The sequence below is a fragment of the Thunnus albacares genome, chromosome 18 (assembly GCF_914725855.1).
Source record: "Thunnus albacares chromosome 18, fThuAlb1.1, whole genome shotgun sequence".
NCBI lineage: Eukaryota > Metazoa > Chordata > Actinopteri > Scombriformes > Scombridae > Thunnus > Thunnus albacares.
The window spans coordinates 30,362,377-30,388,853 of NC_058123.1; the positions used below are offsets into that span (position 1 = coordinate 30,362,377).

The following is a 26,477-nucleotide window of genomic DNA, read 5'->3' on the forward strand; positions in this document are numbered from 1 at the left end:
TGCACACACAAATTTTAACTACAGTAAGCCAAGCTGAGCCCTCCAGTCTAAACTTATGGCCTACCATTTGGACCAAATAGACATGTTTTATACCCAGACCATTGTGATTAGTTTGGAAATAAGTTTTGGGATGGTGGTGAATCTTTTTTTTTTCCTTCATTTGCAGGAGTTTGAAATGCCTCATGACATAGTTGAAACCAGGGACGGCAGTGTCTTCGTTGGGGATGCAGGCAGCAAATCAGTCTTCAAGTTTACCACTGAGAGTAAGCTCAGCTTCATTAAGACCATTATGAATCAAACTAACTTAACTTGTTACATTCCAAATCACTATTTTCCTCTAGGTATTGGTGATATTGGTGAATATAGATACATTTTTTATTAATGGAGGTTTTAGTTGTGGCATAGCAGATGAACTATCTACCTGTAAATGAATATTGCACCATTATTAAACTTTTTTCATCTCAATTTTCCAGAGGCACATCGCTCTGTCAAGAAGGCTGGAATCGAGGTTCAAGAACTTGAAGGTAGGTTTTGTTGAGCTTTACAGAGATTCAGACTGTATACTGTATTCATCATGTAAATAGATAATAGTTAAAATAAGAATAATAGATAGATAGATAGATAGATAGATATAACTTTATTGATCCCCAAAGGGAAATTCAAATTGTCAAGAGCTCATCAAAATCAAATATAAAAAACAAAAAACTATTCAGTCAATTCAGGATGAATTGAACAGTCTTATTGCTGTGGGGACAAAGGATCTCCTGAAACGCTCCGTTCGGCAGCACAATGAGAGGAGCGGGTTGCTACAGCTACTCCTCTGTCGCTCCAGGAGGCTGTGGAGAGGGTGTCTGCTATTTTCCATTATAGCTTTCAGTTTGTTCAGTTTGCCTCTCTCCACCACAGATCTCTCCACAACTCCCGGATGTTGCTGTGGTGTAAATTTCTTTCAATTTTCTTTTTGTATTCCACCTTTGCCATCTTCAATCTCCTCTTCAACTCATGTTGCACCTGTTTGATCTGTTCTTTGCTTCCTTTTTCTGGTTGAGGATTGCTTTTATGTCACTTGTGATCCAGGGTTTGTTATTGGGGAAACATCGTACAGTCTTTGTAGGTATGACTGTATCTCTACAGAAGTTGATATACTCAGTAAAACAATCAACCTGACTGTCAATGTCCATATTGTTCCCATCTGTTTCCAGCAGCACATTCCAATCTGTGCATTCAAAGCAGTCCCTTAGAGCCTCACTAGCCTCAGGTGTCCATTTCTTGACTGTGAGGGTAGTTGTAGGCTGACTCAGCACACAGGGCTTGTAGCAGGTCTGCAGAAAAAACAGGTTGTGATCTGACCGGCCCAGTGGTGGTAAGGCAGTAGCTCTGTAAGCTTCTTTGACATTGGTATATAGCAGATCAAGTGTTTTACTTTCTCTGGTAGGACAATTAACAAACTGTGTAAATCCAGTCAGGTGGGAAGATACATGGTTGAAATCTCCAGATATTAATACAAGTGCCTCAGGATGTTTAGTCTGTATCCTGGCAACAGTTTCATTGAGAACTTCACATGGAACTTCAGCAGTTGCCTTGGGAAGTATTGTTATGATATGACTGAATTCTCTTGGTACATAGTATGGTCTCATACCAACTGCCAATATTTCAATATCTGGACAGCACATCTTCTCCTTGACAGTAAAATGCAAAGGATTACACCATCTCTGATTCACAAATAAAGCCAGTCCTCATCCTTTCTTTTTTCCACTAGCTTTAGTGTCTCTGTCCATCCGTATGAGAGTGAAACCAGGTAGTTCCACACAGGAATCAGAGATGTTTTGATTCAACCAGGTTTCAGTAAAACACATGAGGCTGCACTCACGGTATACTCTCTGAGTCTTCACCAATATCTCCAGCTCATCACTTTTGTTGGGCAGAGAGTTGACATTTCCCATGATGACCGATGGCAGAAAGGGCTATATCTCCATTTCCTGGCCTTCACCTTTGCACCAGCATGGCAACCACGAAAACACCTCTTTATCTCAGCTATAATAGGATGGTATCCCCTGGAGTAAACTCTTTTCCCCACAGAAACATCCATCAGCAAGCAACAAAAAACAACAAAAATAAAGCAAAATTCAGCAAAAACTGAGAGCTCCTAGACTTTGCTGCTTGTTGAAGTGCATGTTCTAGAACAATTATAATAGTTAAAGTACTTGATGTTACTGAGAGTCCAGCCAGTTGCAACACTTGTTTTCTATGCAAGCCCATAAGACAATGGCATATCCCAAAGATTTGATGCAGCGACCCAAGATGACACTCATCAACTCGCCATATACCTCTGTCCTTTTTCTCACTATGTGTGTCAGTTGATTCTATGTGCCTTTGCAGTAATAAAAACCTGTTAATCATAGAATTTTTATCTGTATAGAAATGGAGACCTTTGTCAAAACTAAGGTGAGGCCGGAGCCTAACATGTCGAAGACAGCAGCCATCCAACAGAAGCAAACTGTCTCTCAACAGTCTCAACCACAGGGAGAGGCAGAAGAGGAGAAGAAGAGTGGACCAAAGCCAAACAAAGAACAAGGTGTACTCCCAGCCATCATCACTACCCTTCTGCTCATCCCTCTGTTGCTGGTCATCTCCATAGGAGTCTTTATCTGCTGGAGGAAAAACAGTATGTATGACACTAAGGCCATGAGGCAGTGTTCAGAAGAGGTTGTTAAAAGTAATGATATTGAAGAACATCAAAATAAACTTAAATTAGGCCTCAGACCTCCATTTGACAAGACTTAAAGGATAGGTTCATATTGTTTCAGGCCCATCTTAATACAATACTCACAAGCCCATATGTCCAGTACATTTAAAGGGCTGTCATTTTTCCTCCTGCTCATACTGGTAGCAAAAAAGATCCCCTCCTAAAGTGATTTCAATGTAAGAGATGAAGGGCAAAATCCACAGCCTTTGTTTTGCGCAAAAGTACATTCTAAAGATCAGCTGAAGATGCTGTAGTTAGGATGTTAGGATGCTGTAATCTGCATTAGACAAATTAAATGAGTGTCTTCCAAAGTTTGTATTTTTATAATTAAATTTCCTCTCTGTGCCACAATGGACATCGTTTACCCACTAAGCCATGGCAGAGGTAGTAGTAACACAAAGTGGGAATTGCGCACTAAAAAGACAGTAACTTTGGAAGATATCTGCTTGACTTGTCTAACTGAGACTGATGCCTCAACATTAGCTTTGGTTGAAGACGAATGAAAAATGAAGAAGCCAATTGCTCACACAGTTTCACAAGCAGTAAGTCCAGGAAACCTTAACGGGCTCTTGAAGATAAAAAAAAAGTTTACAGAAAAGAAAAGGTTCTGAAGGCTCTCTAAGCCAGAGCAAGGAGAGGTTCTTATATTAAGAGCCTATTTAGTCAGGCAGATTGGTTTTGATCTGACAAGTTCTTCATCAGGGCGAAAATAGTCAAGTCAATTTTATTTATATAGCCCAATATCACAAATCACAAATTTGCCTCAAGGGGCTTTACAATCTCTACAACATATGACATCCTTTATCCTTAGATCCTCATATCAAAATATAGTCACAAGTGGCAATGATCGGAGTCCAATCAGATTGTGAAAAATTCCAAAATTTGATGTTTTTAGAGCAGAAGACCAGATGCAGATGACTTGAGAGATTAAAATGAGGAAAAATATTTGACTATAGGCCAAGCTGTTTTTGAGATAACTGCGAAAACCTAAACTTGTTTATTACAGCGTCACCTTGAGGTAGGTGAGTGTCTTTATATGTGTCTGAGTAGTGGGTGGAATTTGCACCCATCTGCCAATTTTTGGTGTTTATAGGTCTTACAGCTTTTGCTGCAAAAACACTTTTATCAGATAAAAATAATAAAACAGAATGTTCAAACGGTCACAATAGGCAACCTTCGACTTAATATGACCTCAGTAAGTACTTGAAAACATAACACATGCATGAAATGCTACACTGTTGGCAAGTAGGACTTGGGGATTTGAACCCTGGACCTTTGTGTACCAGAGAAGGTGACTTACTGATTGCGCCACTAGAGGGAATACTTTCCATACACCTTCTTGTCTGTTTAAACCCAAAACATTAAAACCTGTCAAAATGTTGGAGATAAAATTCTGAAAAAAAATCACACATCATTCTGCTGGTTTCAGGTGTATTGTCAAATATTTTGGTGAAATTTGTTCAAAAATTGGATTAAATAGAAAATGTTGTGCTTACAGTACAAATTAGAGCAAGATACTGAATATCATAAGCACATAATTTGACATGCATATATTGTACAACTTTAAAACAACAAGAGTACACAACAGATGGGCAGAAACCGGAGGATGCATACCCCTTGGTGCCAGGCTGGATTTGAACATGTGACCTTACAGTTATGGGATATGTGCTAAGACCCCAAGACAACACAGCTGTACCTGACAGCAACAGACACTAAACATTAACTTATTTCTCCATACAAGTAGTAAATTACTGCATTGAAGTCAATGAGAGTGAATGACTTGGATGAATGAAACCTGTGTGATGTGTGCAAACAAAACACGAAACCCCAACCCATCTAGCTGGTGGAGGCCTGGGAGGAAGAGAGGAGGAGGAGAGGAGAAAGAGGTTAACAAGGAAGCCACCCAAATAGGCTGAGGCCTATCCTACCCAGGTGCAGATAGTTCCTTAATGCCCTCTCCAACCCCACCCTCTAGCTCCTGAGCAGGAAGCCAAACTAAACTCACAAGTAGAAGACAGAGAGAGCAATATCACAAAACTTAAAAAATTCACAACAATTTAACTGTTGGAAATACAATTCTGGAAAAAAAAGTCACACATCAACCTGCTTTTCTTGAGTGTATTGTCAAATATTTTGGTGAAATTTGTTTAGAAATTAGGTGAAGTAAAAAATGTTGTGCATACAATACAAATTACAACAAGAGAGTGATGGACTTCTGAATTGTCCTTACGTTGCAGTGAGGTTAACTTTTGTCACAATTCAGTGGATGTGCTGAAAAACAATCAGCTCTGTAGCACATATGAGTGATTTATTTTAAGATTTTGAAGTTAGGAATGTGAAATGTCTAGAAATTTAGATTTGCTGTAATAAGCTATGCCCACTTTAATCAGTCATTACCAAATTTTATGCATCAACTGAATCATGACCCTAGATCGTGCAAACCAAATTTCGTCGAATCCATGTAGCCGATTACAAGATATAAACTTTTCACATTTGTGGCGCCCCTAGTGGCAGAATATCCCAAGACTGTGAAGCAAAGCTCAGACCTAGCATCCAAACATGTGTACCAAGTTTGGTTACAATCGCTTAAGCCAATTTTGATATATGAGCATTAATGCTAAAATTGAATTTAAAGACACAGGTCTAAAAATGTGTAATTTCGAAACAGATTGTATTGAAATTTCTGTAACCTGTTTCCTGACAAAGTTTTGGGACAATTGCCCCAACGGTCTCTGACAAGTTGTTAAAAATAGGATTTTGAGAAAATTGAGAAATTGCTCTAAAAATTGAGAAATTGCTCTAAAAATGTTAAATTTATCAGAAGACCATTGGAGCAAAGATGCAGATCAACTGAGATTTTAAAATGATGAAAGAATTTTGACACCAGGCCAAGCTGTTTTCAAGATAATTGCAAAAATGGAAACTTGATTATTACAGTGCCATCTTGAAGTCAATGAGTGCCATTTTATGTGCCTGAGTAGTGGGTGGAATTTGCTTCCCACCTACTGATTTTGGTGACTTTTGGTCTTACGGGTTTTGTTGCACAAACACTTTTAGTGGAGAATAAGAAGAAGAAGAAAGAGAGAAAGAATAATGAGAACAAAAACACTAGGGCTCCAGCAGCGGCTTGGACCCCTAAATAGTAAAAACAGATTATTTACACCTGGTACTACAATAAACAAAACACTGAAAATAGGAAAATAATAAAATGCTCAAAACTATGTCCTTAGGATCAGCTCGGAGGCATATTTTAATGGATTGGTACTGGCTAAAATAAATCCAAACAAATGTAGATTATTGCCTTTGTTTGCTGTGCTCAACTGAGTTTTGATATGATCATATCATATCAATAATTTGAGATGATCAATTTAATAGTTTTGTACCCGGATCTCCAGTATTTGGATTGAGTAGCTTGTGAAAAATAAGACGTCCTAGATTTAGGCTACACCTGTCAATGTGACAGATGAATAATCAATAAAGATTTTTTAAAAAGATAATAAAAATGGTTAAGTTCTATATGATCTAATTTCCAGTTTGCAGCATGAGTTTGCACTCGGCAACTGTGTCTTTTAGATATATCAGCTCCAATTCTATTGGCAGATACCTGTTATTAAAGGATTTGGCTCGGGGTCAGCACACAAAAAGTCAGGACATCCCTACTAAAAACTGTACAACCTGCTCTGCTCTGTATGCTGTTGTCTTTTGTACTCTTAATATTTGGTCAGCATTCAGCAAAATATTGTTTCATATTATTTGTTTGCAGACCAACATGAGGTGAAAACTGAATCCAGCGCTGTGGGAGGGATTTTGGGAAAAATAAGAGGTAAGTCATTTATGACATAAAAATAAAATAAGTATTACATGTATTTTCTTATTTTACTAACTGTATCCTGTCTTGATTATTCTGTGTACAATAAACACACCTTCCCATTCACTTGAATGAGAAAGTGTATCCAAACTTTTGACTGATATTGTACACTTTTTAAAGACACTTAGCAAGCTACTGCTTGTAATATACATTAAACTCAACAGCAAACTTAATACACCACAAAAACAATGCTTACAAGTAATCATTAATAACATTCTAATAACTGACTTGGCACTGACTTTACTTGTTAAAGTTTTGCTGATAACATCTCTAATTTTAGTTGGTATCATTTTGAATGCAGAACTTTTACTTTTGGTGAAGTATTTTTTGCACTGTGGTATTACTACTTTTACTAATATAAAGGATCTTATTAATTCTTCCACCATTGGAACGAGTTGTTGAACATCAAGTTATTGATTATTTTTTTCTTCAATTAAATAACATTGTGGAGCATCCATCACATCAGACTTGTTTAAGACACATGATGACCTAATTTTGGATTGGATTCCAAGTCTGAACAAATCACGGGAATAGATTTGTCTTTATTTTTGATAGGGACATTTTTGTTGGACACAGCTTTAAGTTGAGGTTGCCAGATCATAAAGTCAGCCAACCCCCATATCCTGCTCTTTCACTCTTTATCATCATAACCCACATTTACAGAAAACACACAAACCTGGCAACTCTGCAGAGATCTTACCATTAAGATTATGTACAGTTAAAATGACAAGATCGTTTGAGATCAGTAAAAATATTGGTAGGGACAATTCAACAACACCTTGACATTCTCTACCATCTACACCCATGGAACAGATACTGTATAGAGCTCTGCTGCAAGTACACTGTCCTCTGTAATGTCACAGTATTTTCACAAGACAGATTCATGACATAGGAAGAGTTGTTTATCTTCATTGCACTTTAGAAGTTTTACCCAGACTAAAAAACTCTTGAATATTAAAATATGATTTATTTTCATCTTGACCCTGATCTTACATTGGGTCAGTATAAAAATTCAAAAGTAAATGTTGTACTGCAAGGTCATATATATTCTCCCCTTCGGTGTTTTCCCTCTGGGCAGGTAAAGCAGTGGGCAGTCTGAACCTTGGGAACTTCTTTGCGTCCCATAAGGGTTACAGTCGTCAGGGCTTTGACCAGCTGAGTACTGAAGGCAGCGACCAGGAGAGGAATGACGAGGAGAGCAGCGACTCAGAGAATGAAGAATACTCTGTTCTGCCACCTCCTCGATCCTCCCCTTAGACGCTCAGGGGCTGGTCACCAACCTTCTGCTTACGTTGCCAGGATGTATGAGTGTAACTGTTGTGTTAGCTGCCAATCTTATTGTTTATATATTTAAGTATATACTGTACATAGAAATTATTTGGTATGATTAAGACAATTTATTTAATCTTAATTTAATTTACCCGTGGTCTTGAAACAGCATTGATGACAGGATGACACATACACAAAGATTTGTTTTCCCAAAATCAAACTTCTCTGCCAATGGGCAGAGATAATTCTACTTTTTATTTCTTCCATTTTTCCTTGTTTCATGAGTTTTCTTTAAATGAAATTGAAATGAATGAAATGAGGAACTGAGGAAAATTCTATGAAATTCTTGGAATGAATTGTTTTGTCTTGGAAACAAGTAAAACAAATCTAAACCTATTCCTGGATTTTTATTTTAACTTGTAAGAAAAAAAGTTTTTGAAAAAACTGGGGGAATTTCTATGACTGAAATGTGGTATTTCACTGTTGGTCAGTTGATGTTGTCATTGGTTTGTACTCAAAGCAAACCTTTTGTTTTTTAAACCTTAAGGGCTCTATTTTAGTGGCAGCGCTAAGACTAACACAAGCAATGCTGCAACAGTTGGTATTTTCCTTACTGTGACTTGCTTTGCCTATCTGTTTGCCCGTCGCAGAGGTGGGAGAAGTGCAAACAAATGGAAGCGCAAAGAGGGTTCTTTGAATTTTGGGAGAAATTGGGTCTTAGACCATGCCTGTTTGTGGGGCAAAGTCAATTCACTGCCAATTTGTTGATTCTGTCAACAAGAGCAAACTAAACACTTGGAGATAATGTGAATCAATAATGAAACAATCCCCAAAATGCAAAAAAAATCATTTTAATTAAACACTCTCTGACAGGTAGATGCATATATGGCATAAAAAACATTTAATGTGGTTGAAGCAGGAGCGTCATTAAATCAGTGCACAATCAACAGATGTAAGATATCCTCACCTGTACTTTACTGTTAGAAGTTAGATAGCATTATCATCTGTCCTGTTTCTGTAAACAAATGTGTACTCATTGTAACATTAGAGCCTGCAGGAAACAAATAGGCTGTACATGTCTGCATGTTTAGTGACAGAGATGCCAAGACAAACTACAGCCTGCATGTTTAACTGGGCAATGCTGCTACGTCTATTTGCTAGCATTAGCAATAGCTATGTAGTGCTAAAACATTACAGTTCTTAAGGTTACAACATTAGCAGTACTACTGAGCGGGCAGCTTCTTGTCAGATGGAAATTCATGAAAACATAAATTAGCCTTTTTCCGTTTGTTGTTAGAGCAGTTTGTAACCGTGCAGTGACATTAGCGGCTCCATCACACCAATGACACAAGCTGTCAATCACTTGTTAGGTGGCCTATGGGCACTAAGCCCACCCCCACGTCAAAACAGGATCATCAGCGAGAAAAAAGAGCAAACTGAACTGAGAGCAAAACTGAGGACTGAGAGCAAACAAGGAAAAGACATGTAAAAACACAGAAACAGTCCGAATGGAAATCAGTTACTTAATACAATAATTAGAGAATACATGATTACATAATTGCTGCTTTGGTTGCAAGTGTCTTATTTCTTGTTTATTTCTGGTTTTTACTTACAGGATTTTTTGTAAGGTTTTGGGTACATATTCAGGATTTAGAGAATTTATGTTTTTGATTTATGATATGTTTTTCATGTTTACATTCAGCTGACCTTGTTTAGACCCCATACAGATATGTTGCAAAATCTGCAACCTCTGATTGTGCTGTACCAGAGCACATAGCCATTCATTTTACACACATTTAAGACTGCTCAGTTTTACTCGTTTGCATTGTTGGTTGTATTCTCACTGTTGATGAGGGAGACACCGGATTATCAGGACTCATCAATTCTATGTGCCATTAACATCATTTCCAACCTTAGATACAGCATAATTATGTCTGAAATAGCACTGGACTGATGTGATCATATAAACTGATTGACCAATTTTTTTATATTACTTCTTTCTATTGTTACTGTAGTAATTATCTAAACACCCCCACCATCTGCCTCTGCTCCATTCAGACAAAACTAGGATTTCCTGAAATAGGCATGTCTCCATTTGTTGAGCTAATGTTGTCATACTTCACTGTGATTGGCTTAGGTGTTTCAGAGCTATGATACCAGAGAGGTGACTGGCTGAGAGTGTATTTATTAATCACCACAGCCTCTGATCTATATCCTTCTTCATCTGCACTTTGCACTGCTGCACATACATGAACCAAATAGTGGGTGTGCTTGGCCCCCGCATAGTCTGTGAACTACCACTTTGCGCTGGTCGCTGTGCTTGCGCCATCAAAATAGGGTCCTAAGAAAAAAACAGGAAATTGCTGTTGTCACCTGTTTAGCAGTTGACTGTTTGTTTTGATTTTCAGCATTTTGATTCTGTTAAGCCTGGTTTTAACTTGGATTTTGGGACACCAGAAGGAGACTTAAACTGATTTTCATTAGATTTCAATATCAGAGTAAGAATCAAATTAATCAATGTTGCGATTTTATTGGGATTTTAAGAATGAGTAGTTTAACAGCACTAATATGCAGTATACAGTCACCAAACACTTTTTGTCGACATTGTGAGAAAGGTGATAATTCTTTGAGTGCATTATATTAAAAAGTGTTCCTAATATTTTGCTGCACTCATGTTTATTAATGGAGTGGACAAATTTAGTGCTTGGTGAGTGTATATACAGTTTAATTTTACTGGAAAAGTGCATCCATACTTGCATAGATCAATTCCATGTAATGATGTTAAACACATAGCATTATTTCAACATAAATGTTTGGTCCATGTTTCAGATCAGTAACATTTCACTTGTAATTGTGTGCCTTTATTTTGCCTTTCTTCAGCACATGCCATTACAATATGTACAAAGGGATGAAAACAGCTGCTGTTAATAGAGCTGCTACTATATAGATTTTTTTTTCCTCCATTCAAGTCAACAGGAAAAGTATATAATACATATATGTCTGTATTTTTATGTTTGTGTGTGCACTGTCAATCAAACATTGTTCAACAGCCAGGTCTCAAGCACTGTACCCATTAATACATCAAACTCACTATAAATTCAAATGGTTTGCTGTGAATTGCAAGTATACAATTTTTAGCCAGTGGGATAGAACATGCAAAACAGCTGGTATGGTCCTTTAAATGTTTGTCTTCATTAGGGCTGTCCCTAAGTGCATCTCTGCATTTGAATGAATCTTTATCGGTGATCTAATCATTTGTGTATTGTGAACTAGGATCGTCCCAGTCATGTTTTCTCAACCCTCATCCCAACCTGACTATGAGTATCTGAGTATGATCTGATACTTTCAACTGAAAGACATGGCTGTCCAGTGTAGACTCAAGCTACAACCTGAAAATGAGATAATATAGATCTTTGAATAATTAAATGCATATATGGCACATTAAAATAATAGATGTAGCCTAAATTTACCACGCCTTATTTTTTACAAGCTTCTCAATCCGAATACTGGGAGTATTATACATAGTTCCAAACTATTAAATTGATCAGACCTCCTGAAATTAACTTGATGAGAGGAGACATATCTGCTGGAATTTTTTAGTACATACTGTACCCACACTTGCTGCATGCCCAATTGTACAGTGATGTTACAGAGTGGATGGTTCCTCCTCCACAGCAATCTTTGGCTAAAAGTGAAAAGTTGCTCAGTGAATGTTTTGTACATTGTTCTTTGCAAATAAGCAAGAGAGAGGATATCCTTATTGTGGACCATTGTGCACAGGTACAACAGCTGTCAAAGTCCCATTCCATTTCTGTCCTTACAACTTAGCACAATGCTTGAGACTTATGTTATGAATTGTAATTCATGAATTGAAATGAATGAATGGAAAAATGAGAATATGAAAGTCTGAGAATAGTGATTCAGTGAAATCTGGTGGCACCAATGCAGTGCTCGAGTAGCTTGAAAAACAGTGCAACACTTAATGTCACATCAATAAAGACACCTCATAAAAATACAAAGAGGAAACACAAAGATTGTGGGATGAAGTGTGTTGTTCATCCTTTCAGAATATTCTGAATTTTCATTCCGTATTCTCTGGTTTTATTACATTTATTCGCTATAGTTTCATCCAGTGTTCTCAGACCTTCATTAAATATATCTTCTGTTCTGTTTCTGTCCATATTCTTAAGTTGCCATAAAGTTTGAATGATTTAAATGGATGATTTACTCAATGGCATGCCATAGAAATAGCATTTCTGATGTTAGAGTCACATGTGGGCTATCTGATATTTATTGTGACACACTGGTTTTGCTGCAAAAGTACTATTTTCAGTAACAATGTTATTTGTGTAATAAAGTGTCTGCAAAGCATCACAGTGTCATGGAGGTTGTGGGATCAGACCACTCAGGCAGTTGGTTGGATGACTAATGATTTTGGACTTAGATGTAGAAAACTTGTCCTCCGAGAGGCAATTTGGGGTACAGCACAGAACATATAGACACATTAAAAGCACATCAGATAAACAAAAACAATAGTTAAAGATCATCTACAGCAGACATAAATATAATCACAGTCCATGCAGGTATTTAAAGTGAATGTCAATAACTGTATCCCAACAATTGTAATAAAAATAAATAGATAGTGAATAAACTGCACATCCCCTATGTATCCATGTACTTCACATTGCCTAGTCCATGTAGTCCGAATCCCCTAGTCCATATATTTCCTCTTAGTCCCCATGGCCACCACATCTTGTTAATTGAGTTATTGCCATGAGAATAAATTAGTTTTTTGCTCGGTTGGTTCTGATCTTGGGGTATCTGCGGGTACATCCCAGGTCTCTGATATTTCCTTGCTTCTCGCTTGAACTGTAAGTCGTTGTGGTCCACCATTTAGAAGGCCATCCCAAGTCTCTTATTTGTGCTCCAAGGATCGAGGATTGAGGAGGATTGAGGAGGAGCTAGGTGAGGATACACAAGAACAGCCTACACAAAAGTCTTAGACGACACACCCCCTTATTGGACATCAGTTATTGATTGGCTGTTGCAGCCGATTGGACTGATCTGATACATCACAACATAACTGCAGTTTCATGAAGATGTGGAGACAGATAACAGATTAAACTCAAGTGTATCACTCCCAAGTTTTATTACAACAGTGCCTGGCACTGAAAATGCGAGGAACCTATTGTTTTTGTAGAAATTATTATTATTATTATTATAGTACGGCATTGCATTTGAGGGGCTTGGGAAGCTCAAAAACTCATGAAAATTGGTACACACATCAGAAATGGCGAAAATTGCAAAGTTCTTTAGTCATTGGGCTTGGGCGTGGCCAGCAGGCACCATCACACCCCCAAACGAAGGGCCGCTTTGGAACCAAGTTTATTTGATTTTCATGGAATTCGGTGGGTTCATTGCTCTTATCATTCTCAACATATTACATATCTTTTTTAAATTTTTGTCCAACATGAAGTCAGCCATTTTGGATTTGGATTGTTTGTCAATTTTCATTTTATGAACACGTTTGACGACTTTAGGATGTGCGAACTCACAAAACTTTGCACCCATGATCGAACTAGTAAATATTTCAATTAGTGTCACAATTGGGCTTTGGCGTGGCATTTCGGCTCTATAGTGCCCCCAAATTGATTTTAGCATTTTGAGGTGCTAGGGGTGCTCAAAAACACACAAAACTTTACACATGCATCAGAAGTGGTGTAACTTGATATCTGATAGGAATCATGGATTTGGGTGTGGTTAACTGGCTCAAGGACACCCTCTGGAAAATTTCAAACTCAAAGCCCCCACCTTTAAATTTGACATAGATGTATGAAATTTGGTAGGCAGATGTACCATCTCCAGACTTAAAAAAAGCCTCTTGGACCCATACCCTAAGTCCAGCAGGAAGTCATTTTGTATCTATTGTGCATTTTTTTCGCATACTGAAGCCATTGATATACACTGCTTGCAGCTTTGATAATAATAATAATAATAATAATTATTATTATTATTATTATTATTATTATTATTCCCCCACACCATTGCATTTTTGAGGGCCTTAGGATGCTCGAACACTCATGAAAATTGGCACACATGTCAGAACTGGCGAACATTGTAAAGTTCTGTAGTGATCAGGCTCAGGCGTGGCCAGCAGGCTCCATAGTGCTCCCAAACACAGGGCCATAGTTAGATAAAGTTGCTTGGATATTCATGATATTCAGTGGGTTCATTGCTCTCATCATTCTGGTCATAAAACATAGTTTTTTCGCTATACAGGAAGTCAACCATGTTGGATTTCGTGTGTCAATTTTCATTTTACAAACATGTTTGGGGCCTTTAGGATGCTCACAAACTCGCACCTATTTTCAAACTAGTCAGTATTTCGATTAGTAACAAAATTGGACTTGGATGTGGCATATTGGTACTAAAGCATCCCCTAATTACTTTTAGCATTTTTGAGGTGCAAGGGGTGTTTGAAAACTCACGAAAATTTACACATGTATCAGAGGTGGCGGAACTTGATATATGATATCATGGGCACCTGGTTATGTTTTAAATTGGGGGAGTAAACTTGGAAAGATACATAAATGTTGGGGGGGTCTGGGGGTCCTCCCCCATCAAATACACAATTTCTAATAAGTCATCTCCAGTGCCACATACTGCACACAGGAAATAATATTTTACTTATTCACACAGTGTCCGATAATCCTGACAATTCAGAACTGTCAACAGATCTCCAATAGTGATACCACAGCTGCCGATCCCTCTGATCTGTGCAATGTGCAAGGGCCTGTTCATCACTGCTCGCAGCCTTAATATTTTCTTTGTTTTCTGATTCATCATCTTGTTAAAAATCTGTGTTAATTGTCCATCTGATCAACAAAAGAACTATAAACAACTCTGTTCATTTATTAGAAAGATTTTTCTTTTAACAGTCTGTTATTTCCCCCATTAACTGTTATTATGGATAAAATTAAAGTAAGGAAGAGTCTGTCTGTCAGCAAGAGACACAGTTTAATATTTATATTTTACAAAATTTGTCATCATATCCATTCAGTCACATGAATCAATCATATTCTGGGTTATTAAATAATGAATTAACAATCAGAATATCAATAAATACAGACTCAAATAATTAATAAATAATATGGACACAATCTGCCAGTAGAAATGGTTCCTGTGCCTCTGAGCAGGATACAGTACATAGTATAAATACAGAATGCAGGTTTCTATTCTTGTGCAGGTGTTTGTTTAACAGGTAACAGACTGCAGAGAGAAAACACTGCTGCTCTGGCAGTGATAACTCTACACCTTTATCAGTATTAGCAGCATGTCAGCCCGTTAAGGTTAGCAGTTAGCGATGGCTTCTCTCTCTCCCTCTCGCTCTCCTGCTCTCTCTTGCTTGGTGTGTCATATATTTAGTTATTCCTCCGCCTCCTTTAGTGATAATGGTACATGTAATAAATGTAGTTTATTCGCTCTGCACCATGGAAAACCAATCATCAGTTTATGTAGTTAGCCAGGCCCCAGTAGCCGGGTGTGCCACTCAGTGACATACCTGCTGAGACCAACTCTGATTATTAGCAGTTCCATAGTGAGAAATGTGAAGTTAGTGATACTGGCAACCATAGTCAAATGCATTCCTGGGGCCAGAGCGGGCTACATAGAATCAAATTTAAAACTGCTGGCTAAGGATAAGTGTAACTATGGTACAATTGTTATTCACATCAGCGGGAATGACTCCCAATTACACCAATCAGAGGTCACTAAAATTAATGTTGAGTCGGTGTGTACACTCTGCAGTTTTCTCTGGGCCCCTGCCAAGTCTGACCAGTGATGACAGTGATACAGTGATGTATAGCCGCATTTCATCATTCAACTGCTGGCTGTCAAGGTGGTGTCCAGCAAATGATGAGGGCTTCATAGACGACTTGCGAAGACCCAGTCTGATAAGGAGAGATGGCATACATCCCACTTTCGATGGAGCTGCTCTTATATCTAGAAATATGGCTAAGTTTATTAGCAGACCAAAACCATGACAACCCAAAGTTGAGACCAGGAGGCAGAGCTGCAGTCTTACACGCTTCACTGCGCTTCCATTAGAGCAGTTACCCACTCAAAACCCTATAGAAACTGTCTGTCCCCCGATCACTTAAATCAATTAAATCTAAAGTAAACAGAGGAGGATTCATTCAAAAAAATCTAATAAAAATTAACACCACCATTTCAATAGTACAACAAAATAGGAGAATTAAATGTGGACTCTTCAACATTACAACATCTGTCATCTAAAGCCATAATAATAAACGATCTAATCTCAGATTATCATATTGATTTATTTTGTCTTACTGAAACCTGGCTGTGTCATGAAGAATATGTTAGCCTAAATGAATCCACTCCCCCTAGTCATATTAATACTCACATTCCTCAAACACCAGCCGAGGAGGTGGAGTTGCAGCCATTTTCAACTTAAGCCTAATTATCAACCCTAGACCTAAGTTTAATTATAACTCTTTCAAAAGCTTTGTTCTTAGTCTCTCTCACCCAACTCAATTCCCAAACCCAATTCTGTTTGTTATAGTGTACCATCCTCCTGGCCATACTTTTTATTTGAATTCTCAAACTTAGTCCTTAGTACAGATAAAGTAATTATAGTAGGTGATTTTAATATTCATGTGGATGTCGATAATGATAGCACTGCGTTTATCTCATTATTAGAATCAATTGGCTTCTCTCAGAGTGTAAACAAACCACTTACTGTCTAAACCACACCCCCAAGCTTGTTCTGACTTATGGCATCGAAATTGAACATTGAATAGTTTTTTCACAAAATCCTATCTTATCAGACCATTATTTAATAACTTTTGAATTCCTATTACTAGACTACACATCATTAGACAAAAATGTCTTCACTAGATGTCTATTTGATAGTGCTGTAGCTAAATTTAAGGAAGCAATTCAATGAGTATTGAATTCAATGCCATGTCTCAATACTTAAGAGGTCTCTTATGCTAATTGTAGTCTCTCCCAAATTGATAATCTTGTTGATAGTGCCGCAGGCTTATTGCAAATAATACTCGACTCTGTCACCCCTTTAAAAAGGAAGATAATGAAACATAAGAGTTTAGCCCCATGGTATAGCTCCAAAACCTGAAAATTAAAGCAAACATTGCAAAAATTTGAAAGGATCTGGCATTCCACCAAACTAGGAGAATCTCACTTAGTCTGGCAGTCTTAAAACATATAGGAAGGAGCATTGTTATGCCAGAGCTGCCTATTACTCATCATTAATTGAGTAGGATAAAAACAGCCCTAGATTCCTTTTCAGCACTTTGGCCAGACTAACAAAGAGTCATAACTCTATTGATCCATGTATTCCCATAGCTCTCAGTAGTAAGACTTAATGAGCTTCTTTAATGATTAAATTCTAACTATTAGGGACAAGATTCATCATCTCCTGCCCTAATCAACAGGTGCCAATTTACCCCCAAACACAGGAACCTTAGAAACAGCTGTAAAACCTGATCTATATTTAGACTGTCCCTCTCCAAATGACCTCCCTGTCCTAACTTCAACAATTTCTTCATCTAAACCATCAACCTGTCTCCTAGACCCCATCCCAACTAGGCTGCTTATGGAAGTCTTAAGATTAGTAAGCACTTCTTTACTAGATATGATCAATCTGTCTTTATTAACAGGCTATGTACCACAGTCCTTTAAAGTAGCTGTAATTAAACCTCTTCTTAAGAAGCCTAATCTTTGGCCTCTTATATCTAATCTTCCCTTTTTCTCTAAGATCCTTGAGAAAGTAGTCGCCAGTCAGTTGTGTGACTTTTGACATAACAATAGTTTATTTGAGGATTTTCAGTCAGGATTTAGAGCACATCATAGCACAGAGACGGCACTGGTGAAAGTTACAAACGATCCCCTAACTCCCCTAACTCAGACAAAGGACTTCTCTCTGTACTTGTCTTGGTAGATCTTAGTGCTGCATTTGACACCATTGACCATCACATCCTATTACACAGACTGGAACATTTAATTGGCATTAAAGGAACTGCATTAAGCTGGTTTAAATCCTGTTTATCAGATTGATTTCAGTTTGTATACATTAACGATGAATCCTCCATGCATGCAAAAGTTAGACATGGAGCTCCACAAGGTCTGTGCTTGGACCAATACTATTCACCTTATATATGCTTCCTTTAGGTAATATTATAAATGTTCATTGCTATGCAGATGATACCCAATTATAATTATCATTGAAGCCAGATGAAACCAATCAGTTAATGAAACTCCAAGCATGCCAGAAGGACATAAAGACCTGGATGACCTGCAATTTTCTGTTACTAAACCCAGACAAAACTGAAGTTATTGTGCTTGGTCCTAAACACCTTAGAAACCCACTATTTGGGTTTCTAACCCTCTATGTACATTATTGGTCTCTTGTGTAAAAAATGTTGGGTTGTTTTTAGCATAGATCTATTTTATAATCATTTTTCTCTTTAGAGGTTTAATGGCTTGTACACATATAGTGCAGGTTGTTTCTTTGTTGTGTTTTCAGCAACTGTTTTTTCTGCTCATGGGCATCTTCATGATTTGGATTGCCATTTTTGGACTGTTGCTTTATGTGTGTCTCCTGTCTGGGACATTCAGTCCTGTACGTTGTTTCTCTCAGGCTCACGACACCGGTTGTCTTTCATGTTGATTACTGAGGCCACACTCCCATCTCTCTCCCATTTCTCTTTGACCTAGTTAGTGTTAGCCTTATTATTTGCCATTAATAGGTCATAAGTCATTGAAATATGTTTGCCACTAATTTTTGGGTTAGCAGAGATTCAAGTTGAGAAAGACCCACCCAGTTGTGACTGTATAAAATGTCACAGTTGTACGTATCTATAAAAATGTGTGGCTGGTATTTCGTAGGAGTCTTTTAATTAATGAAATTAGCCTGTCACCATCATACAGGTCATCAAACTTAATTATATTTTTCTGGGCCCATACTTTAAATCCATGGTCTTTCTGGACAAATTCTAAAGAAGAGTTGGACATTATAGGAGTGAGTAGAGATAAAGAAGTGTCTTGTCCTAAATAATGATTGATTTTGTTCCAAATTTTAATTGAATGAATTATAATTGGGTTATCTGTGTATTTCTTTACAGTTTTATTATCAAAACTATATGGGATTTGCAATAAGTCTTCCATATTTAGGATATGACTTTCTATTTCTGTCCAAGAGGGGATTTCGACTTACCCATGTGGTGTATGTCATCTACTGATATATACATGGGAGAGAAACGAAAAGAAAGAGAGAACAAAAATAATAATATGCATGTCCATTGTTTTATTCTCCAATCTTAAAGAGAAAGAAAAATCATCCATCAGCATATTGTCCAAATACTTTCAGAAAAGTCTATAGGTTAGAACCTCACCAACATCAGTAGATGAATAGGTCACTGTATGAGGCCAACGGCGCAGTGTTGGCTGCTTAACTCCACGTGCTCGAGTCCAATCTAAGTGCTTGAGTCAATGACAATGTCCTCTCATGAGAGCCCTCATATTGCTTAGTCCATGCATAATATATGAAGAAAACTGAGTGAACAATAGACTGGCATTCTCCAAATGTTTTTGTGTTTAGTCTGTCATGGACAGGTTTTCAGTGAATTTACGAGCTTCATCTGGGTCCACGTTATTATGGAATTTTCCATCTTTAGGGGTTACAAATTAGGTTACATTGGGTCAAGCCTGGGCCTTGAGGTCACACTGTAATTCTTAAGCACAAAGGAGACATTCTCTCCTCTCCTTGAGACTCCAGAACCCTCTGTGATGTTTTGGGGAAGGCAGAAGCCTCTCTGACTAATTTTTCATATTGTAGCCTGATCTGGTGAGGTTAAAGACTAAGAGTCAGACCTTCAGAGGGCAGAACAGAAAGAGACAGCATCAGAGTTGCAGAAGACTTCGATGTTTGCTATTTCAGTTCTCCTTTATCAAGTGCTTCAATAAACATTTTCCGCTTTCTCCACTGAGGTGCTGACCATCGTTCAAAATATCCACAACACATGTAATTTAGTTCTTTACCAACATGTTTCAGTAGCAGGCGAGCAGGATAAACCAGCCAATATTCCACTCTCTTCTCCTGCAGGATTTTCTTCGTCTTGTTAAATCTTCACCTTTTTTGTTGAAGTTTAAATGAGTAGTCCGGGTAGAGTCAGATGATGTTTTTGTGTTGCAGCATGCCCTGCTGCATGCACCACTGTCAAGGCCCATTCCTTATCCTGGTAACAAAAGAACTCTGCGGTTGGCCTGGCTTCAGCGTCAGAGCAAGTGAACAATAGACACACCCACAGGACACTTGCTCTAGAGGCTGAAGCCAAGACTGATAATTACACTTGAGGTGGACGGGCAGTCCACGCCTTTACTTGAGGGGTTTACCAACTTTTATGTAAACAGTGTCATGGCTCTTGTCAATCAGATGAAAATGTCTTTTTTCCTGTGGGTGTGTTGGAGCTCTACTCCATTTGGAAAGTTGTCTGCCCCCAGGATGTTTTGTAGTAGTTTCTCCACATATTCGGTGGGGTTGCTTTCTTCCGATCCTTCTGGCAGTCCTGTCAAGCGGATATTGCATCTCGTGGAGCGATTTTCCATATCGTCCACCTTTGCTTTTGCTATTTGCTATTTGCAATAGCTTTTTCTTCTACCTTGTGTTCCGCCTGAGCAAGATGCCTGGACAAGTTATCTACGTCACTGTCAATCTTGTTCAAACCGCCCTCCATGTCTTCTTGTTTCTTTTCAATAAGTTTTGTTTTCTGTTGAAAAGTCTTTAGTGTTGAATTTAATTCCTCAATCTTGCTGGTTATCATCAAGTTTCTTTCATTGATAGCTGCAATTATTTCAGCTGAGCTGTACTCCTGCCCTGCACCGTCTTGTTCGGCAGCCATGGTGGGTGACCTGGGCTCTTGGCTAGCAGTTGTAATGTGTGTAGACTATCAATATGTAATGAGTGAACTCTTGTGGGTGTTGCCCCTTCTGATAATCACTGATGAGAACAGGTGACACTTGCCCATTTCCTGGTTTAACAGTCCCTTCAAATGGAGACATGTGGGGCTAGGAGGGAGGTTTTGCCTCACGTTTTCTTGACTTCGGTATTGCTGTTAAGGGTGATGAACATCAGATTAAGGTATCCGCCTTATCTGTTTTCCTTGTGCATGTTATCTGTGCACGTTTTAAGTATTTTCCTGGCATTTTTGCAGGCACTGTTTGCAGTCAGACTGGAGCTAGCTGGAGGTAGCGTTAGCTTTAAATGAAGAGACCAGAAAACCTGTGTGTGTATGTGTGTGCCAGATGACCACCCCAGGGTTGGCTGTTCAATCACTTTTTTTCTTTTCTTTTTTTTTTTTTCTTTTTGATGATGCTAGTGTTCATATAAGATCACAATTTCCCTTGACACCAAAGAGGGGGGTTTATTTTATTGTATTTTTTACTGTTTTATGATTATGAGTATTATTTTGATTCTGTTGACTGTGGTGTGCCAAATAGCTGAAATAAAAAAAATAAGTGTCAAAAATAGGAGCTTGTCATGCTACATATGAAGGGGGATGGAATGCACGCCACTTCTCCAAAAGCATATTACAGAGCCATTTTTATTTTCTTTTATTATCACACAGTTCACAACAGTTACACTACAGATACACTACAGATATTGAACAGTACAGTTCAATATCAGTGTAATCAGTTATCGGTGATAAGTGTGTTATGTGTGACAAAGTGACAAATCAATATTTTTCAAATATTAAATGCAGTATTGCTTGGTCACATTTAATACTAAAATAATTAGTTCCACAAAATTATTATTATATTTGGTCTTCTTTTGTTTAATCACACTTGCATACATTGATCATTTTTTGACCCATGTGTGTAAAACCGATGTAGTACTACAAAAAGTATTTTTGCTCATAAAGAAAGAAAGGAAAAATGAAAACAAATGATTTGTGGTGATCAAAAATATATTTCATGAATACTTTGATTATGAAATGATGAAATACATATATTAAATAAAAATATAGCAAATAAACACTCATGCCATGCATGAAATAACATGGGTCATTTTTGACTCATGTTGTGCATTAGAAGGGTGCTGTTAAAACAAATCATTTTTATTTGAAAAGTAAGAAATGAGCAAATGTTGCAAATGTTACAAGAATTTTTAAGGCTTGTGGTAATTATAATTTGTATTGACGCTACTGTAATTACATGACAATGTGTCACTTAAACATGAAAATAATCGGAGTATATATGTAAAATAATCAAAGAAAATAATTTTAGGACCTTATCGGTTTATAGAGAAAAAAAATGAACAACCTGAATGTAAATCTTATCATATCGTCTGATGCTGCCATTAATAGGTTACATTAATGTTAGGGTTGGTCTTGGGCCTTAACTGTTGATAGCGCTGTTAAACCCCATGTGAGTAAGGCCTAGTCTATAACATTAACCTGTTGAAGATCCAATTCTTCAATGAACAATTCTTGATGAATAAAAAACATTTAGTGTTTTACTTAAACATCAATAAATGACAGACACCAAGCTGACTTAGGTCAATGAGGGAGTTGTGCCTTAATTCGACACCTTTCACATATAGCAGGGCAAGGTTTCTGCATAGGCAGGTAGAGATCCTTGTTTTTTGTGGTTGAGCAGATTAAATGTAAAAAAGTGGCCAAAGGGGAATCAGATGCGTCACAATGTAGATGACTGAGTATGTCTGACCGAAGTATGAAGTATGATTTATTTTGAACATTATTCAATATTTCAGAGACATAAAGCAGTTTTATAACATGAGAATATTGTATTGGACTTGGAATAATGCTAGCCTCTAAATTTGCCTGTGATTATCTTGTCTGTATATTAATCTGCAAAGATGGTTGGTTCATCTTTTTTATAGCTCCCTGGACACTTTGTCCATATTTCTTTATATTTCTCAAGCATATATGTGTAATAAGAATGAATTTCTTTATAATAATGTAACATGCTATATTTTTTCCTGTCCCTACTTATGACACTCGTCACATCTCAAGCAGTGTAGACACCCCGTACAACATGCTCCATCATATAACAATGCATCTGACAAGTCAAGGCAGGTCACAACAATTGATTAGTACCACTTAGTAGCAATGTTCTGATCATACTCCAAAGTTCACCTGCCAACTGAGTCCAAACTCTTATACTGCTTTATGTATTTTTATACTGTAAAGCCATTTAGCTAGCTCTGAATTACTGATGCCACACAATTTGACTCCTCACTTCTCTGGTGAACACACTTTTAAAGTGGAGATGAAATGAAAAATGCCTTTTCAACCCTTTTAGATCACATCCCTGGCCATTTTGTGCACCTATTTAACAATAAAGGCCCAATAAAATATGAAAAATCTTTTTTTTGTGTTATAATATCAAATCTAATTATGTTTTCTCCCTGAAATATGTTTTACAAAATATGTTTGACATTGAACCCATCAATGTCAACCAATAATATCACAACAGACACCCATCAATCAATCTTCAACTTTTAGCAGCACAGAGCTGAGATTCATTAGTTAGCTGCCCACTTTTAAACGTTAAAATCAAATTCCTCCCAATGTTATGTCCCTCCTGTCGATCCTGTTTTATTTGGAAATACATCACAATATGGAATTTCGATACTCTTGAAAAGCTGTTTCATCTGGACTTTCATCTGGACAAAGAGCTAGTGGGACTGTGAGGGATGTGTATGTGTACAGGACTGAAGGAGAGGAAAGTTAGTTAGGTAGTAGGACTAGGTGTGAGGTGTTTGTGTGAGAGTGAGTGAGATAGAGAGAAAAAATGTGGGGAAAATATCAAACTTAATTAAAGCTGCAAGCAGTGTTGAACGGGCCTTCGCACCCTTGGGCACATGGGGCCGTGGCGCAGTCACCTAAGCCTCTGGGAACCAAGAAAACGTTTGGAGATGATCAGTGTGAGAGTCTTTTGACACACAATACTAACCAGTTTCTCTCTGTGAGCCCACCCCTCTGTTTATCACAGATAATTATGAATTATGAAATCAAAATATTGTTAACCTTAATCAATAATTCGGGCACCAACTGTATGATCTGTGAGGAACACAGTTGATTATTTGCAATAATTATCAATTATCAAAGATTATTAACTAATTATAACAATTAATAGAATTATTAATATGAACTAACAAATACGGAGCACCACCCGGAAACCGGGACCAATAACTGAACAAGGTAGACTCATAAATGGGAGTTCACCTAGAATGTTAATATCTGAGCGATATCAACATTCAAGGGTAAACAAAGAAGGGTTGAATTCAAGCTCTGACTCCTTCAATCAGCCACTTTTCACAATATGTTACACACAATAATGACAAAAGAACTTCTCTTTAAAGACATAACATTGTTTATTAAACTTAGCAAAATCAACAAAGTTAACAAATGAATTCTAGAGGGATTGAAAGTTGAAACGACGGATACAGGAAGTGGCGACGCATGTAAGGGCAGCGGAGCGTTAACTGCAGCATGACCGAAAGAAGCACAACCAGTTAGCCTCTGCTAGCCTCTCAGCTAACCCCGGCTCTCTGTTTAGATCCAAACGGAGCACCGAGTCCCGATTTGTTATTCAGGTTAAAGCGGAGAGAATCAGCGGGTCTGTCGGCCAGCTGAGTGAAGTGAAACCTGCAGAAAAACACCGTGACCATCACGGTGAAACAGTCCGTAGAGAACTACTGTGTTCAGCTGCACAGATAGGAAATCCCTCGGCTGACAGGATGTACCACTCTGTGAGGAAAAATATTTTACCCTCCCCTTTTTGGTTTATAACAATGGTTGGCAACCAGCATATTAGGTGCATTACTGCCACCCTCTTCCTGAGTTTTTCCCTCATATAAGCTATAGTCTTAGTACAATATATGATTACATGTGTAATAGTCTCCTCAGCCAAGTGGGAAAAAATATGTGCATATATGAACAACAGCAATTGGAGAGGATGACAGTCAAAAAGTAATCATGTTAAATAATCATGATCTCAATATTGAACAAAAATGATCGTGATTATAATTTTTGCCATAATCAAGCACCCCTAAAAACAACAAATTGTGATTTACATACACACACACACACACACACACACACACACACAGAGTTTAAATATGTATGTGATAAATTGTAAATATGTATGTAATGAATTGTTTTCTTTAAGAAACTGTTACTTGAACATTTTTCAGTGTGCTCCTAAAGTTATATGTATGCTCCTAATTTCTTTCATTTAGGAGCACATGTACTCCTTGAAAAAAAGTAAGGATTGAACGCTGCTGTCAGATGTGTAGAAACACTAAGTAAGTGGAGTGTGGCCAGTCCAAGGGCTTCTGTCACAGGCAGTAGATGTTTACTTTACCCATCCCCCCCCCTCCCATTCTCTCTCTCCCTCTCAGTTGGAAGGAAGGATTTCAAAGTGATCTTCTTGTGAAATATCCTCATAAATCCCATAACTTTGGCCAAATCCTACATAAAAATCACATTTTTTTGTAGGAATTTTTGTCGCGAATCCATTGATACAGGTTTGAAAGTGGTCGGACTTATAGTTTAGACGCCAGATGCCCCAGTTTGGCACAAAGTCCATGCCCAGAGATTGCCTCCCCATTGGTTTACATTGTAAGGTGTAATGTCGCACTCCAACTTTCAGGGCTTACTAAATCTAAACCGTTCGAGTTATTACAAAGTTTTTAATAACTTCTTCTCAACACAGTGTGATAAGTCATGTATTGAAGTTTGAAGCCGATACCATTAATGCCCTAGGAGGAGATAGCGTTCATTCAAGGTCCAAAATTGGCAAAAAATCGTATTTTGAAATTGACATTGCGGACTTCCTGTTGGATTTAGGTCAGGGGTGTCAGCATATGATTTGTAGGTCTTGATGAGACGAATAATTGAGTTTTGGTTCGATCTCTCTACGACATTCCTACGGGCCGTGGCGGCCGTTTTAGATACATAGGTGGCGCTCTCGAGCACATTTTGGCACTTTGGGGGTTAATTTTTACATTTTATCAAATATTTCACCAGACCTGATGTGCGTGCCAAATTTGGTGAGTTTTTGAGCATGTTTAGGGGGTCAAATTTAGAGTTAAAGTGGCGTAACAAGAAAGAAGAAAGAAACAAACACACGAAAAACAATCGGGTCTTCGCCCCTTGGGCTCAGGCCCTAAAAATCTTGTCATCACTTTACTTCCAGCTGATTCCATCCAGCATCTATTTGATTATGGACAGCGGGGATGTTGTGTTGCCTGGCCCCACCGGCTACATTGATGATGTCAGTGTAGGCCAGAGATGTGGGGCCTGTGGGGATGAGGATGGCCCCCCATCTCAACTACCTGCAAGTAGGACTGCAATAAACAATTGTTTTCATTGTAGATTAATCAGTTGATTATTTTCTCGATTAATCAATTTGATGTTTGGTCAATAAAATGTCTGAAAATGTCAAAAATTTTCAGTCATTGTTAACCAAAGCCCGAGATGACGTCCTCACATGTATGGCTTTGTCTACAACCTAGAGATATTCATC

At 37.9% G+C, this 26,477-nt stretch overlaps 1 protein-coding gene across 6 annotated transcripts in view; it reads left to right on the forward strand.

Annotated features, from left to right (window-relative positions):
• The window catches only part of pam (peptidylglycine alpha-amidating monooxygenase), a 115,981-nt gene extending 103,727 nt beyond the window's left edge, over nt 1-12,254 (forward strand). For all 6 annotated transcript variants that reach the window (XM_044332663.1, XM_044332667.1, XM_044332664.1 and 3 more), the window contains 5 exons: nt 167-263; nt 474-524; nt 2,420-2,665; nt 6,510-6,569; nt 7,693-12,254. In XM_044332663.1, coding sequence (XP_044188598.1) covers nt 167-263; nt 474-524; nt 2,420-2,665; nt 6,510-6,569; nt 7,693-7,871 — 633 coding nt within the window. In that variant the 3' untranslated portion in view covers nt 7,872-12,254. The remainder of the gene's footprint in view (nt 1-166; nt 264-473; nt 525-2,419; nt 2,666-6,509; nt 6,570-7,692) is intronic.
• Nucleotides 12,255-26,477: the final 14,223 nt, after the last annotated feature.